Below are 16,599 nucleotides of genomic sequence, written 5' to 3'. Positions count from 1 at the left end.
TGTTTCCTACACTTGAAATGGACACTGTTTTTAAGACCCGCTGAAACGCAACAAATAATTCACACCCTTTTTTTTTGTTTAGTCTTGAGAATAATTTATGGTATTTTTGTAACATTTTAAGTGTGTTTGTCAGCTAAGAGCCTAAAATCTCTTGACCGTCAATCACTGTAGCTTGTTTTCCGCCCATCACTTGTATTTTCACAGCAATGGTACATTGCAATATATTGCACATTTATATCATGATCAAATGTATTTTAGGTGCATGTACACTGAGTGACAATTAAAATATCAAGTGACAAAATTGGGTTCCGCCTTTTTGAGCAATGTAGCAGCTACAAATGCATCAAATCAAAACAAGCTTATCAAAAAGTTATTTAATACAAAATACTATTTTCCAAAATATATCTGTATGGGCTTTACAGCAAAGACACTACATTTCCAGGGTCACACTGCTGAGTAACAGTTCAGATTTTCTGCAGGAAGCGCAGCACGAGGTCTCGCAGTGTCGTGCGTAGAGGCTCGTTGTTGTCGCACACAATGTGTGTGCCGTCCTCCTCCAGCTGAATCAGCGTGTCCTCCGCCTGCAAGTGTAGGATGTGTCCGTCTGCCGTCTCCTCCACTTTTACCTCTGTAATGCCGTGCTGCGAAGCAAATTGATAATAATTTTACCTTGTAATTTTTTTTATCGTTGCTAAGTTTTGTTTCTGCAAAAGCATTAGGGCTATACTGAAAAAAATAAACAAAAAAAGCACTTTAAAGTGAAAGCTTTAATAAGTCCTACTTTAACACATGAATGTCCAAATCAGTCTACACATCGCTGATGGCCCTCTTTAGATACCAGGCACACGATGACCATCTAATACTTCGGACACTGATGATAATCTGATGATGTGCTACCAAATATTTCTTTTAAACATACAGTATAACTTGATGAGAACTACATTGCTCATTCTTAGACAGGCAACAAACTACTGATATAATTCCATCACTTCCCCTCATGAAAAAATACTATTCTCGTAATATTCCGACTTTAGTGTTGAAAATATACTTACCATCTCTCAACTTGCAACTTTTGTCTTGAAAATATACAACTTTATTCTCGTAAAATTACAATTTATCTCGAAAGGACAACTTTATTCTCAAATATATATACAACTTTTGAAGTCCTAATATTCCAAGAATAAAGTCGGATATTTTCATGAAAAAAAGTTACACACTTTTGAGACAAACAGCTGTAATAATGCAAAACTATGGTTGCATCTTTTCGAGAGAAAGTCATATACTTTGCGATTGGCAGGCAACCAGTCCATGGTCTACCCTGCCTCGCCCTAAATTGGCCAGTTTAGGCTCCAGCTCAGCCGAGAGCCTCAATGAGAAGCGGTATCGAAAATGGATGGATGGACTTTCAAGATACAAAGTTCTTGCAATATTATGAGAAAAACCTCAAAGACAGATAATTGTTTTATCTAGAAAATATGACTATTTTAACCATGAAAATGATGACTTTATATCGATCTCAATTTCTAATGTAAAAAATATTTTTTTACATACAACTTTATTCTCATAGTGTCATTTTTGACATTGTTGCTTTGGCCGCAATACGTCTTTGTAACATTCCTACTCTGAGTGAGGTGGAAAAAAAAATAAAAAATCCTGACCTTTTGCAGAGTGGCAAGGAAGGCTTCAATGGGTACAACGCCACTGAGGAGGGGTTTGGGCGACTGACCCGCTGGGGGCTCCTCCATTACCCGCTTCCTCTTCTTGGTAGGGGGGGCTGGAGGAGGCTTGGGAACTGACTGGCAATACAAAATGGGAAAATATCTTTACTCCAAATACGTTTTGGGGAAATAAATATTTTATCGGCCTGCTCTTGGATTGTCATGAACAATGCTGTGTAAAAATCAATACTAGTTTTTAATTCACAAAATTCAGTTGAGAAATGGTTATGCGCTTCGGAAGAACCCATTAAATTTTGGTGAGGATCTGGATAACTTGCATACAGAAATATTGTTCATGGCATCAAATGCCCATTGCCCAGAATCATATTGCTCCACTTTTGCGACTCATCCTCCATGAACCATGAAGTAGCTTTCTAACTAAAAAATGCATCAAATGGACAAATGCATTGTTTGTTGATACTTCGGCCAGTGACAACGTAGTTATACAGTATATGGACATCATAGCACCGCTAAAACAACAAATCTAATTGGAGACTTCTGTTTGATTGACTTTCACTCACCAACAGCGTGTGCTTGTTGTCCTTCGAGTGCAACATGGCCGACACGGTTGCCACAGAGATGCCAGGTTTGACCTCAGAGGGCACCAGGGAGTTGGCCAACTAGGAACAAAAGTAGCTGATGTCCAGATTAAAATAGCCCACGTTGATTTTTAATCCAGTATACCCATAATGGAGTCTTGACTTTTCCCAGGACAAAAGCAAACTACTTGTGAAATATCTATGGAAACTGTACAATTTTGAGCTGGTTTAGTAGTAGTTTAGTCCCTCCTTGTGTGTCTCACCTCAGGTAGAATATAGACACGCTCGTAACGGCGTCTGAAAGGCAGGCTGAGCACGGAACAGCGCCTGTAGGGCATGGGAGGGGGCTGCAGCTCCAGCATCAGATCAGAGCGATGAGACTGGGTCATTGGAGGCTGGGTGTACTGCTCGGGACATACCACGTGGACGGGCTGCAGGGAGAGTGGTGGCAAGGAGGTAATAATAAGCAAACAGGCCACGAAAGCAGATAGCAGGGTTTCTCCTGCAAAAAGGCCAGATTCACATAGTATTGGGCTACCTACAGCTCTAAAAGCTGATTGTACCTTCTGCCATCTAGCGGAAGAGAATTTAATTGTTCTTCCTGTCACGACACGTCACTGGCATCGATAGATGAACAAATAAGCATTATTTGTCGTATATAAAAAAATTTGGACCAATTAAGTGAAAATAGTCAATATCCCACACTTTGGTTAGGAATCATTGATATGATATAATAATAAAAAAAAAAAGGTGAAGCGTACAGTAAATACTCAATGTCTTCTAATGAAATGTTATATTTTCCAGTCGCTCGATACACATCTTGTAAAGTGTGCATACAGTTTCTATCAACGACAACACACTACTCAACTGTGAACAACTCTACCCCCACATTTGAAAAACATCATGTATAGCAATATTTGCATATATGTATACAGAATCTAAACAATATTCACACATTCTCAGTTTCTTTACACACATTATTATTTTTGTTACATTTCATTTTTCATGATATTCTGAACTGTGAGACGAGAACAAGCTAAGAAGTCAATTGCTCAGTGTAACTGCTGCGGGTTTTTCTATTCATATTATAATAAACATAAAACAATACAAGCGTCAAATAAAAGCATCTTAAAAAAAATGTAAATAATCTGTGGAGATAATGCTTTTTGTACTGCAGAATATTTGTAAAACTCAACTACGGTGTTGCAGGATGTTACCTGAACCTCCTTGAGCAGCTTTGACACTTGGTGGAAGTTAAGACGTGTGTCAATGGGACAGTAAACGCACTTCATGGCTAGTGGCTGGTAGGGGGCCAAAGCATCCAAGTAGGAGAAGTCAGGTTCTGTCGGCACAAATCAATTAGAACGTTGCCTTCAGGTACGTCGGTTTTATAAGCTGTTTATGGCTCGCGTGTGTTTCCAACCCGTGAAGATGATGGTGTTGAGGCTGGATTTGCCCCACAGCTCCATGAAGTGGACCACATCCCCAAAGCGCAGTGAGGGGTGGCCAGTGAACACCACGCACGGTTGGCGGAAGTCACTGCTAAAGTCACCGTGAATGCTGGGGTAGTGCTTCAGCTTGTTGCTTTGGATCAGCTGAAACACCAGCACAGGATGTACACATTACCCATCAGCCGCCTGCTCTAGTCTCGACAACATCATTTTGAAGTGATGCTGGTAGGAATGATGCTTTGATGTTCATGTAAAAAAAAAAAAATCCTACACAATCAAAACACATTGCAACCTCATCTGATGATATTACGATGAGAACAGAAATATGAGCGAATGAACAAAGGATAGGATTTTCCATGGTATAATGTAATTGTTGCCAAGTGCGCATGTTCATTTTTTTTTTTTAAATGACCTCTGCCATACAAGTCTAAAAGGGATTATAAAAAATACGTTTGCCAATTTCCTAAAAAAAAAAAAAAAGTCAGCTTCACTGCAACCCGAATGAGAACAAGCAGGATAGCGTGATGGTTAAAACCACCAAAAGGACTGGAAGGGGTACATCATCAACCATAATTAATACTGTGATAATGCATAAACTGGCTGTTTTTTATTGAGTTATTTTATTACCTAAAATAATATTTCAAAAATATATCAAGTAATAGCGCAACTGTTTCCTGGTCTGTTTCTATTACGTACAGTTTTATACTAGCTGGATGCGAAGCTTGGAGGGAGGACTATTTCTGGCATTGTTTGATAAAGGTCTGTGCTCTCTGAGGGATCTTGTTCGATTAGTTTGACTGACATAGAAAGTGACAAACTTAAATACAGAATATACTGAATATAAGCCAATAACTAATTAAAAATATTGATATTGTTGGAGTGTACACAAAATCATCACTGTCGGACTGAAACCTCCTATGTCCAAATTTGGTCAATCTCAATATTTCTTTCACAAATCAATACAATCGGTCAGTCCCCACATGGGTCTGTTATTTTTTACAAATTATTAATCAATCTAAAGTGTTGAAAATAGCTTGAAAAACCACCAATAGTGTTTAATAACTCCCCCCTCAAAATGTAATTTACTAAAAAAATAATTGTTTCAGGGATGTGAGGATTCCGCCTCACACATTGTTTTATTTCAGGTCTAATTTATGGTAATTCTGCGGCTGTTTATGTCTTGCCTGGTGTTTTAGAAAATTAGCATTCAAATTTGTTGTTCAAATCTCTATGGTTCCTCTCAGAAATCCATCTAAAATTCCACATCATACAGCGTTGTTGTACAGGACGTACCTCCGCATGGGGGAATGGAGGCTCTGGAAGATACACCTTTGACTGCTTGTTGTGACAGAGCCTAAAATGATCATTAAAATGAATGTGAGCTTGTGTGACATCCAGCTGCTTAAAAGAAAATATGTTTTTCTGTTCTGCTGTTCTACAGCAAAGTGAATAAAACTAAATACGTCAATAGAAAAAAGTGTCCTCACCACTCAGCAAAGATTTGTGAGAACTCCAGGGAACTGTTGGCGACAGGGGAGATAAAGTAGAAGGGAGTAGTACCCAGGTTGGCGCTGTCGATGAACTGGTACAGACACTCCAGCAGGTCATAAATCACCCCGGAAGAGTAGCATGGCACGAGCACATTGCCTCCGGCGCGAATTGTCATGGCTACAACACACACGTGGCCAACATTCAAATCATCAAAAGATGAATCTTTGGTCATTTAATCTCACAAAGTAGCCAGTTGGGACATTTTAGCCTACCTAGATTGCTGCAAAACTCTCCCAGCATGCCATCTGGGTTGGCAGTGGGCATCTGGGTGAGGCCTGTCAGAATGAGAACATCACTGTTCTTCAGGGAACTTTGGTCCATCGGCTGGGAGAAGACAGAAGACAGACTTGAAAGTGAACAAATAAGCTAACATATAAACACTGATGTAACTTGGCCACTATGAAATGGGAAATTCGCTGTTGCTTCCCCACCTACCTGCGGGTGTGTGGTGAGGAGGGACGACCCGGACACGTAGGAAACTTTCTCATGATGAGACTGGATGATCCAGTTGGAACTACCCAAGGAGTAGCCAGAGCTTAATGGGGAGATCTGTACTGCTCCAAACAACTCCTGCAAAAAAAGAAAATCATAAGGGGAAAACAGTTCATGATTTTTTATTTTTTATTTTTGTGGTTTCCAGGAGATTTAAATATGTTAGTAAAAAGCATGACTGACACGTCATTTCATTTCCAGTTAGGGATGAAGTGGATATCAGATAAACCTTGATACAATTTAAACAGTTACTATTAGCATTTAATAATTAAATTATCATTAATAGCGTATTTTGTGCAATGTGTTGTCTAGTGTGCACACGAGCGACAGAGAGTGACGCAGTGCTGCCAACCCAAACGGCTCTTTAGAAAAAAATAAAATGACTAGTGTCAATTTAGGAACATTTTTTGGGGTCACTGGAGACCTTTGAGCACTCGGACTGCCTTTCAGATGCAGTCAGAGAGGGAGATGGATCAACCCTCGGCATCCGGACAGCAAGTCAAGCATGAAGCCGTCACTTTCTGAGGCCTCAGTGTAGCTAGGGTGTAGACATTAAATAACAAAAAAGGTTGCTCTACATAAAAAACCACAAACAGAGTCTCTGTCCACTTATTTATGCAGTGGAGGTTGCACATTCTCCCTGACCACCAGACACAGATCAGTCTGTATCTTCAAGCGGGAACTACTCAAAACTGGATAAAGGTGCTTGACTTAACAAAAAGTCCTTCAAAAGCTTAAATATAGCCAATCTGAATTAATGTTACAGACTTGTGAATATGATCAGCTCAAAATGCAGTTTCAGATCACATTGCTATGATTGCACATCTTGTCGTCTGTTAAAAATAATTATATTTTTTTAAATGTCTTGTTTGTGATCACTTTTGTCTATTCACTGAAGTCATTTGAATTGACAAACACTGTTCATTAAATTTAGCAATTAGTCTTTATTGAATAATTAATTACATTAATGATTTAGTACAGTCCCATCACTAAAGACCTGTATGTCACATCCATCCATCCATCCATTTTCTGAGCCGCTTCTCCTCACTAGGGTCGCGGGCGTGCTGGAGCCTATCCCAGCTGTCATCGGGCAGGAGGCGGGGTACACCCTGAACTGGTTGCCAGCCAATCGCAGGGCACATCGAAACAAACAACCATTCGCACTCACAGTCATGCCTACGGGCAATTTAGAGTCTCCAATTAATGCATGTTTTTGGGATGTGGGAGGAAACCGGAGTGCCCGGAGAAAACCCACACAGGCACGGGGAGAACATGCAAACTCCACACAGGCGGGGACGGGGATTGAACCCCGCACCTCAGAACTGTGAGGCTGACGCTCTAACCAGTCGGCCACCGTGCCGCCTGTATGTCACAGTCTTCTTAATAATTTTAAGTACAATTTATGGGGTCTTGCATGCATATTAAAAAAAAGAATAGGCATAGGCTACAGATAAGTTTTTATTCAAAATAAAACTTTTCACTGCATGTTTCTTAGATTTTTTTGCTTGCATTACTTCTAGTAATATCCTGACAATACCGATAATCTCGTCATGAAAATTGTGACATTTTCATGTCGTTTCATCTTGACATGCACAATTTTCAAATCTATGGCTCATAAAAGATATATGGAGAACTACAGAAATACCTCCAACATAAATAAATCTGTATTAATCTGTAATTGTTGAAAACACATTTTTTCAGGATACTTTTAACAGGATTTTATAACTCTTTTCTATTGTGTTCATAAATTAGGTCTGCCATTAGCCTGAAGTGTGTGTATGTGTGTGTGTGCGCGCGTGTGCACGCGCACGTGCGTTGACTGGACACCAACATGAGGACAGATTCTTACCACTTTCTGTGAATAACCCACAAGCTGCACTTTGCTCAAGGCAGAGTTGACCTCCTGCATACCGTAGCTTCGCTTCCATGTCCAAACATCAACTGCATCCTTCAGCGGTCCAGGAAGCAACCTTTTAAATAAAATTCAAATTGTTTTTGACTAACAACATGGTTGCGAGAGGAGCTACAAAAACAACTTCGCATCTTTCCAGGCCCTGAAAGTGACAACCTGGTACTTAACATATGATGGCAAAGCAACAATTTAGTAACAGCTGACCTGAGGCATGTGCTTCCAAGTTGTAAATATTTTTCTGACATTCCCTTGCCTAACCCGTGCAAGTCTACATGAGAAAAAAACAATGAGAGACCTGGAAGCGGTGCAGCGGGTGTTGCTCTAACTCTTACATATGGACCAGCTGAGCCATGCAGTTTGACGGCTTATCGTTGAACATTTAAAATGTTCATTTATTAAGGGCTGTGTTCATATACATGTTTTGACATTATCTGTTAAGACTGTTATTTTTAAAATTATTATTTCAGTGCAAGTTAATGCTCGGATTAAAAAAACTGTTTCAATGCTTGTTTGATATCAGGGGATAAAAAGCAAATCCCAAAAGGAAAAATCCCAGAAGGAAAAATGAAAAAAAGAGAAATTAAAAAAAAAAAAAAAAAAGCTTTTGGAATATTGTTGGATAATATTGCCTAGGGCACGGTCAGGGACTGGTTACCACATCTGCCTCACAGTTCTGAGGACTAGGGTTCAAATCCCAGCCCCGCCTATGTGGAGTTTGCATGCTCTTCCCATGCCTGTGTGGGTTTTCTCCGGGCACTCCGGTTTCCTCCCACATCCCAAAAACATGCACGGTAGGTTGAATGGAACCTCTAAATTGCCCTTAGGTGTGAATCTGTGCGCGACCAGTTCAGAGTGTACCCCGCCTCTCGCCCAAAGATAGCACGCCCGCGACCCTTGTGAGGATAAATCGCTACAGAAAATGGATGGATGGATGGAATATTGCGCAGCACAACCCTGGATTCGTCACCAGGGCATGCCCTCTCTCTGTCTCTCTTGACCAGTTCAGGATACCTTTGTATTTCCTTTTTCTTCCAGGAGATGGCAGACTGAGCTTTAGGAACTCTCTCCATGAACTTCACCAGCTCTTCCATCAGCAGTCTAAACAAAAAACAATTATTTTAAAGCAGAAACACCTACAAAATTTGAAATTAATCACACAAAAGTAACCAACCAAAGGCTTCTTTTCCACAACCGTACAAAGCTGTACTAAAATGTTACAAATGCTTCCACTGGAAAAAAAAATCCCCATGTCTCTTTACCTTCCAATCTGCAGGGTGGGCTCTGTTGCGTACACTGTGCCAGTGAAGCCTGTGTTTTCTGTGATGTAGGGCAGGGCCATCATACAGTGGTAGTTGGAGATCAAGATGACATCGATCGTTGACAGATCTAGTAGTTCCCTCTGAAAACATCAATGTCGCTCACCTACATGTCTATTATTGTTTTATGTGCAGTAGTACCTTAATGCTATAAAATACTGTCATATCATAGCAGTATTGTGAAGGGACAACCTGCCTAAGAAACATACATTAAGGTTTGCATGCAGTGGCTGAACACATTACCTCTGGGAGACAGAACTCTGGCTGTGAATCCACAAACACTCTGCCTGCGCACTCTTTCAGCTCCTACAAATACAAGTGAGGTAGTGAGTCCCTTCTCAGTCTCCAATTAGTTAGACAATAAAGAAACAGTGTTTTCATCACTGACAATGAAATCAACCAAAATCAGCATCTCACACCTTTTCCAAGTTTAAGGTTCCGTCTTTAGCGCTCCAACCAGGCAGCTTTGAGAGCCTTGGGCTGTAAAAGGAGTACATATCTATTGTATGGAGTAATTTCAAATAATAATGTACTTAAGGGAGCGTTGGATTATCTCAAAAGTCAATGGGTAATATATTCAGCAAAGACACTATAGGGCATCGTTACTCACCTGTGCACGAGGGGAAGGGGCAAGAAGTTGAGGACAGAAGTGGTATCAAGTCCACAATCGAGCATGATGGTGGTCGATTTAAATTTGAGGACATTGCAGGGCAATGTAGGATGGCCAGACAGACAGTACTAATGGCAGCCAATTAGGAGAAAAACACACATCATCGATTGTCCAGAAGAAAATATATATATATATATATATATATATATGTAAATATCCACAACATTGGATCATCATCACCTCTAAACATACTGTATGCATCTGTGACTGCTTAGCTAACTGTTTGGCTACTGAGTGACAGGCTAGTTGCTAAGCTAACAACACCTGCTATGACATCCCCACTACATCCACGTCCACACAGTTACTTTATTGGTACGTACTTATCACTTACCAATTTCATTTTTGTACAAATAAGTCCACAATAAAGAGCATATGAGGGGAAAACTATTATCGCTAATCCTTCATCCTGCTCCAATTTTCTTCTTCGCTGGCATAATTGGTAGATTGTACACAAACGCCATTGACCCATAGCGCCACCTCTCGTGTATCGGAAGAGCTTGATAAAATGGACTTCCGGTATTTAGTAGTTACGTTAAAATGCTTTTACTGTTTACGTCTGTGGATGACAAGATTGTCAGTGAAGAACGTAACATTATATTACAGACAGGCTAAATGCGTGAAACTGGAGAGGCGTCTATAATTTGAAACGTATGCCACGTTTATAACAATACGACCAATATGAGTTCCGAAACGTTTAGTTAAGAACTTTATAGGCTGAGATTCCGTTCCTTGCGGTGGGCTAACGAGAGGTGTCACCTTCCCAACATTGGAACCTGTCAAACCACTCCCCGGTGACTCAACTGCTTCGAGCTCGTCAAAAGTGAATGTTGCGACATGGACTACGTAAACCTTTCCCGGTAGACTTCGAGCAGTATTCACCTCTCCAGGTAGGCTGAAAGTTTTTGTTTTTCCCATCGTGAACAGCTAACCAAATGTAGCTAGTTGTCAAACCGAGAAACAGTACCGATACATTTACTAGCAGGTCGAACAAATAATGATTTCCCTCGACTACACGGTATGTCCTTAACGTTATTAATTGGTGTAAAGAGCTGAGATGGATGAGTCTCCACTCTAGTGCGTACCCGGCCCCTCACCCAAAGTCAGCTGTAATGGGCAGCAGATCGCCCAAGACCCAAACGAGGGTGGACGATGGGTCAGTGTGGAACCAAATTGTTTCATGTACTTGCTTTCTTGCATATAAAACCTATTACAATCTGTCTTTCAGTAGCGCTAAACTGATTTCTGTGTAACATACGGCACACCCCTGTGAAGTGTGCGTGTCTTTTTTTTTTCTTTTTTTTTGACACAATCCATATCCCCTTTTCGGCCATAGATCAGAGGAGGTATAAAGCTTAGTTTTTCAGCTATGGGAAACGTGGCTTGTAACAACCTCGAAATCCCTCCACCAAAGGGCCCAAATGCTGCAGGATGCACCGACTTTATGATGGATCACACAGTGCAGGTAAAGCTCAGGATGATCAACAACAGCCAGTGTGATTGTTTTGGGGGATAAACGTCTGCATTTGTGTCCCCAAAAGGGCAGTTTCTTCCGCCTGTACTATCCTTGCCAGAGGATGGACGAAGCAGCGATGCCACACTGGATCCCAAGCAGAGAGTACTTTAATGGACTGGCAGACTTTATGAAAATCAACAGGACTTTCAGTGAAAGAATATTCAACTGCCTCTTTGGTAATTTATTGCGTCATACAGTGAATTTCGAACTCTAGTCACAATTATACTCTTGTTTTTTTTGTTTTTTTTTAACCTGTTCTTGAGGAATATGTCATGTTCTGAAAACCCTTAAACCAGAGCAGAGGTTCTCAAACCTTACAGGGGAGAAATCCAACAACTCCATCTAACACCAGTTAAACATACTGTAACAACCACTGTACATCTAAATCTAGGATTTAATTTTATTTTTTAAACATTTCAACCACCCTAAATATTCACACTCAGTTTAGCCAGTTTGGGTTCTGCACGACTCGAGGTAATTCTTCATCCTTCGTCAGCAGCTAAAAATGCTGCACGCCAAGTGACGCAAAAGTAAAGTGACTGATGCAGGGATGGCAGTTCAGTCTGAACAGAACTTTTAATTGGCTCAAAGCTAAGGTAGGGAGGAGTAAGTGATTTAGCATTTACCACTCGCCATATGCAGGTAGGAAAGAAATGAATGAAACGACAATAATTTATGGCAAATCATTACTCACTTACCCCTTATGCTATGGCTCGTGAACCCCCATGGGTTCCCTGACCACAGTTTGAGAACCCCTAGTCGATCGGACCAAAGAGCCTTGTCAAAGTACACAAGTCTGAAAAGCCATTAATAAATACCAACGCAATTGTTTTGTTTCACACAAATTTTCATCCCCACTGGATAGTCAGTGGGGCACTCTTTGTATCAGTTTTTTTTGTTGTTGTAGTTTTTTTGTTTATTACAACTAATATCATTATAAGAACAAGGTAGCTTTAGATGTTAAAAAGAGAGCACAAGAGTTTGACTTTATTAAACCCCCTTCTTCCCCCCCAGGGTCCTTTAAGATTCCAGCCTTCTTAGATGCTCCATTTAACTCGACTGAAAAATGCCCAGTAGTTATCTTTTCGCATGGCTTGGGGGCCTTCAGGTATATACTATCCTTTTTTGGCATTGACACATTTAAAAATGAATTGTATTGTATTATTTTTATTCAGGAATGGTCTTGTGTTTTTTTTCCCCTTGTAGGACTTTGTACTCAGCTATATGTACAGAACTAGCCTCTCAGGGCTTCATAGTGGCATCTGTGGAACACAGGTATGTGTACATGAAATAGACTGATTCTGTCTACTCACTGGCCACATCTACATTCAATAGTGAGGCCAAATATAAGAGCTATATGTTTCCAATATTTTTTCTTGCTTATTGGGAGATCAAAATACTGTACAGTGGACCCCTGCTTTTCACGGGAGATAGGGACTTGGCCCGACTGCAAATGGCGAAAATCTGCGACTAATTGACACCCATTATAATTGCATTGGGGAGAAAGGAGGAAAAAAAATAAAAATAATAAATCTCTGATAAGCAGTGATATACTGCCAATAAGCGATTTTAGGGTTGGTCACCCAAAAAAAAAAAAAACGTTTCTTTAAAGCGAAACAAAAGGAAAAAATGTCGGGGGAGAATCTGTGAATGAATAGCAGAATCAGCGAGTGCCGAACCTCTAATATATAGGGGTCTACTGTACTACATTAAAAGCTAACGTAAAAATAAACATTTGGCTAAATGATTACTATACTGCTCGAAGTGTATCAGTCCAAATTGACCAGTACAAGGGGTCCTTTGAGTTCCAGTCCCACAACACCAAGTCAGAACTAGTCGTCATCATTAACTAAGTAATAATTACTGTAAATTTGTATGAAAAACACTTCACTATCCCAGTTGACTTTGAGCCAAAGGTGGGGTACACCCAGGACTGGTTGTCAGTCAATCACAGCGGCACATATAGACAAACCATCCACACTCACTTGTGAATAATTTAGTGTTAAGTAACCTTAGAAGCATGTTTTTGGAATGTGGGAGGAATTAACTTCCCCGTTACAGTCCAGTTGCATTGGGGCCAAATGTGGCAGTGACCCACCAGATACAGCAAAAGAAGCTGTGTAGAAAAGAAAAAAAATCTTACTGTGTAGTAGTTGGCACCCACATTATCCACACCTAAAGGACTCAAGCCAACAAGTCAGATGGTTTAGTTAATATTATTCAGCCCTGGCAGAGGTCAACTGTGGATTTTTTAAATCACTCTTGCATTGGATATTTTTGGTGTGCATTTTGGTGTTCCTAATAAAGTTGGCCATTTGTCATTACTGTATATCTCGAAACGGAATACATAAAGTTGTCATCTTGACAATCCACGCTGACTCATCTTCCTTGACATTTAGGCTTTGAGCTCAAGAATGTGACTGGACAGGCTTTAACTGACGGCATTGCTCAATTGAACTACTGCTCTGCAGGACAAGCTTTTTCAAATATAAAATATACTTCTCCTGGTTCAGTAAAAGAAAAGCCAGAATGACTTGCTTAGGGAAATATTGTGCACCTTTCCCTCCCTCCGTCAAATGGAAAAAAGTTGGTGTGCCGCACACATACACGTGACATCTATCAGCTGGTGACGGGTACAGCCACAGAAAGAGCCTTTGACCTAGTAATTCTGCTTGCATGTGGTTGTCACACAGTCATAAAGGCAGTCCAAATTATTTGGCTCAGATTCAAACCATGTACAAAATGTCAAGTCATCATAGCGAATACATTCACTTCTTGGGTAATTAGTATTCTGTCCTTGTTTGGTTTGTAAGTAGGTGGATGGTTAAGGTAGTGCGTTAAGGGAAACTCAACCATTACTGGATAGACGTGAAAGAGGAATGCCTTCATTATATTATATAAGGAGGTATCTAGTTAAAACTAGAACAGACAAATGTCCATGAAGTGTGCACCTAATGCATATGTGCTCTGTACCTTGAACTCTGCAACTCTTTGAAGGAGATGAACTGATTACTCCAAGGTTGTTAATCAGCCTTGAATTTTGGCACAGTTCTTTCTACCAAGGTTAAAGCGGAAGTCATCAACTTCCTCTATTGTTGTCAAATATATGCAAAATATATGAATGAGTGTGAATGGTTGTCTGTATGTACCCAATGACGGCACTGGCTATAAAAATTGAGCATTAGAGAGAGAGAGAGAGAGACCCTTTTCAAATACTAATTAGAATATCATGGAAAAGTTTATTTCCATAATTCCATTCAGAAAGTTAAACTTTCATAGATTATAGATTCAGATAAACAATTTGAAGTATTTGTTTATTTTTACATAATTTGGGCTTCCGGCTCATAAAACTCACAATCAGGAATTTAAAACATTGGAATACTTTGAAATCAGCCCAAATTTTGCATGCCATAAATGTTTTAAACTGTCACACACTAATCATCTACCAAACTCAAAGCACCTGCACAGGTTTCCCCAGGTGTCATTAAATTGCTTCAGTTTGGTTCAATTGTCTCATTTGGGTTCAATATGGGGAAGACTGCGGACTTGACAACTGGCTAGAAGACCATCATTGATACCCTCCATAGGATGGGTAAGCCACAAAAGTTCATAACTAAGGAAGCTGGCTGTTAACAGAGTCCTGTGTCCAAGAATATCAATGGAAAGTCTAGTGGAGGAACAAAATGTGGCAGGAGAAGATGCACCAGCAAAAAAAGATAACTGTGGGCTTCAGCGGATTGTCAAACAGAGACGATTCAAGAATCTAGCAGAAATAGTGGAATGAGGCAGGAGTCACAGCTTCAAAAACCACCACATTCAGACGCATCCGGGAGGTGGGCTACAACTGTCGGCTTGCTCGGATCAAGCCGCTTCTGAGCCTGAGCCAATGTAGGAAGCGTCTCAACTGGGCCAAGGAGAAGAAGGACTGGGCTGTTGGCCAGTGGTCCGAGGTCCTCTTTTCCGATGAAAGTAAAGTGTGCCTTTCATTCGGGTGCAATGTCCAGTGCAGGTGTTGGTAAACTTTCTTAAATCCAAGGTCACCGCAACAGTCCACCAGAATGTTTTAGAAGACTTCATGATTCCTTCTGCTGAGGATATGTATGGAGATGCAGATTTCATCTTCCAGCAGGACCTGGCCCCTGCCCCTACTGCCAGAAGCACCAAAACCTGGTTTGATGCCCATGCCATCACCGTGCTTGACTGGCCAGGCAACTCGCCGGATCTAAACCCCATTGAGAATCTAAGGGGTATTGTCAAGAGGAAAATGAGGGGCATCAGACCCCAAAATAAAAAAGAACTGACAGCAAGCATCAAGGAAATCTGGGCTTCCATAACTCCCAGGCAAAGCCACAGGCTGATTGCCTCAATGCCACGCCGCATCGAGGCAGTGATTAAAGCAAACGGATTCCCAACCAAGTATTGAAGATTAACGTATCGTTTTGAAAGTAACATATTTTGATTGATTTAAGATGGGGTTTTTTCTACAAAAACTGAGAATGGTCATTTCTTCACAGTATTAAAATTTTTGGAATTCCTGATTTCGTAGGTTTTACGAGCTGGAAGCCCAAATTATGTAAAAATAAACAAATAAATAACTTCAAATTGTTTCAATTGTGGGCCCGGATCTACAAAACTTTAACTTTTCCAATGGAATTAGGGAAATACTTTTCCATGATATAAACATTTTTGGGAAAGGGTCTGAGTGTGTGTGTCGGCCACCTCGGCAATAGAGGCGCGGAACATGGTCCACTCGGACTCAGTGTCCCCCGCCTCATCCAGGACGTGGGTGAAGTTCTGCCGGAGGTGGTAGTTGAAACTCCTTCTGACAGGGGATTCTGCCAGACATTCCCAGCAGACCCTCACAATATGTTTGGGCCTGCCACGTCGGACTGGCATCTTCCCCCACCATCGGAGCCAACTCACCACCAGGTGGTGATCAGTTGACAGCTCCGCTCCTCTCTTCACCCGAGTGTCCAAGACATTGGCCGCAAGTCCGATGACACGACACATACACACACATATATATATATGGAGCCGTATTACACAGCATGTTTAAATGGTGCCAGATTGTTCAACCTTAGCTGAACAGTACACTACTGATTACAACTGTCGTCGTCCTAAGTTTCAAATGGGATATTTCAGATGTCCAAGCACTCTCAAATGCAGCATTATATTTCCTGAATCATCGTGGCATTTGTCCAAAAACAACAACAACAAAACTATCTTCCGCAGAGACCTGTCTGCCTCAGCTACGCATCACCTTCGACAGAAGAGTGAGTTGGAGCAGGCCAACAAGAATTCCTCCAAGACATCACTCACAGACACCCTGGTGAGGGAGTGGCTGTACTACAGGAGTCTGCAACAAGGGGAACAAGAATTCCCCCTCAGAAACCAGCAAGTATGAAGCTTTAATTGATTTACTATAACACTATACCCA

At 40.8% G+C, this 16,599-nt stretch overlaps 2 protein-coding genes across 5 annotated transcripts in view; one reads left to right on the top strand and one right to left on the bottom strand.

The window, feature by feature from the left end:
• Positions 1–354: 354 nt before the first annotated feature.
• On the bottom strand, positions 355–10,140 carry ints9 (integrator complex subunit 9). 3 transcript variants are annotated; one of them, XM_061753224.1, is made up of 17 exons: positions 9,981–10,140; positions 9,590–9,717; positions 9,399–9,459; positions 9,223–9,285; positions 8,923–9,062; positions 8,675–8,761; positions 7,601–7,721; positions 5,695–5,829; positions 5,472–5,583; positions 5,196–5,376; positions 5,002–5,062; positions 3,681–3,852; positions 3,475–3,599; positions 2,521–2,688; positions 2,240–2,338; positions 1,659–1,796; positions 355–641 (listed from the first exon to the last, which is right to left on the bottom strand). In XM_061753224.1, exons 1-17 carry the CDS (start codon positions 10,116–10,118, stop codon positions 465–467), a joined length of 2,106 nt encoding a protein of 701 aa, XP_061609208.1. In that variant the 5' UTR covers positions 10,119–10,140; the 3' UTR covers positions 355–464. The 3 variants fall into 3 exon arrangements, with proteins under 3 accessions (XP_061609208.1, XP_061609210.1, XP_061609209.1); XM_061753226.1 differs by lacking the exon at positions 9,590–9,717 and having other exon boundaries at positions 9,981–10,109; XM_061753225.1 differs by lacking the exon at positions 9,981–10,140 and having other exon boundaries at positions 9,590–9,732.
• A 130-nt stretch (positions 10,141–10,270) lies between these two features.
• The window catches only part of pla2g7 (phospholipase A2, group VII (platelet-activating factor acetylhydrolase, plasma)), an 8,518-nt gene continuing 2,189 nt past the window's right edge, over positions 10,271–16,599 (top strand). The window contains exons 1-6 of one of the 2 annotated variants that reach the window (XM_061753229.1): positions 10,271–10,536; positions 11,061–11,111; positions 11,188–11,338; positions 12,177–12,270; positions 12,369–12,437; positions 16,395–16,560. In XM_061753229.1, coding sequence (XP_061609213.1) covers positions 10,474–10,536; positions 11,061–11,111; positions 11,188–11,338; positions 12,177–12,270; positions 12,369–12,437; positions 16,395–16,560 — 594 coding nt within the window. In that variant the 5' untranslated portion in view covers positions 10,271–10,473. Of the gene's footprint in view, positions 10,537–10,982; positions 11,112–11,187; positions 11,339–12,176; positions 12,271–12,368; positions 12,438–16,394; positions 16,561–16,599 lie in introns of both variants that reach the window. The other variant, XM_061753228.1, reaches the window with a different exon arrangement.

Source organism: Phyllopteryx taeniolatus, chromosome 18 (assembly GCF_024500385.1).
Source record: "Phyllopteryx taeniolatus isolate TA_2022b chromosome 18, UOR_Ptae_1.2, whole genome shotgun sequence".
Classification (NCBI taxonomy): Eukaryota; Metazoa; Chordata; class Actinopteri; order Syngnathiformes; family Syngnathidae; genus Phyllopteryx; species Phyllopteryx taeniolatus.
Note: the sequence above shows the minus strand (reverse complement) of the source record. Positions and strands in the feature narration are given on the sequence as shown.

What these genes read in the sequence shown, in the direction of transcription:
- ints9 (XM_061753224.1), bottom strand. Translation starts at nt 10,118, where the DNA reads ATGGGTCAATGGCGTTTGTGTACAATCTACCAATTATGCCAGCGAAGA. An exon ending in CAGAGTTCTGTCTCCCAGAG is followed by an intron (nt 9,063 to 9,222) that starts GTAATGTGTTCA and finishes TGATGTTTTCAG; the next exon opens with AGGGAACTACTAGATCTGTC. An exon ending in CCCACCCTGCAGATTGGAAG is followed by an intron (nt 8,762 to 8,922) that starts GTAAAGAGACAT and finishes TTTTTTGTTTAG; the next exon opens with ACTGCTGATGGAAGAGCTGG.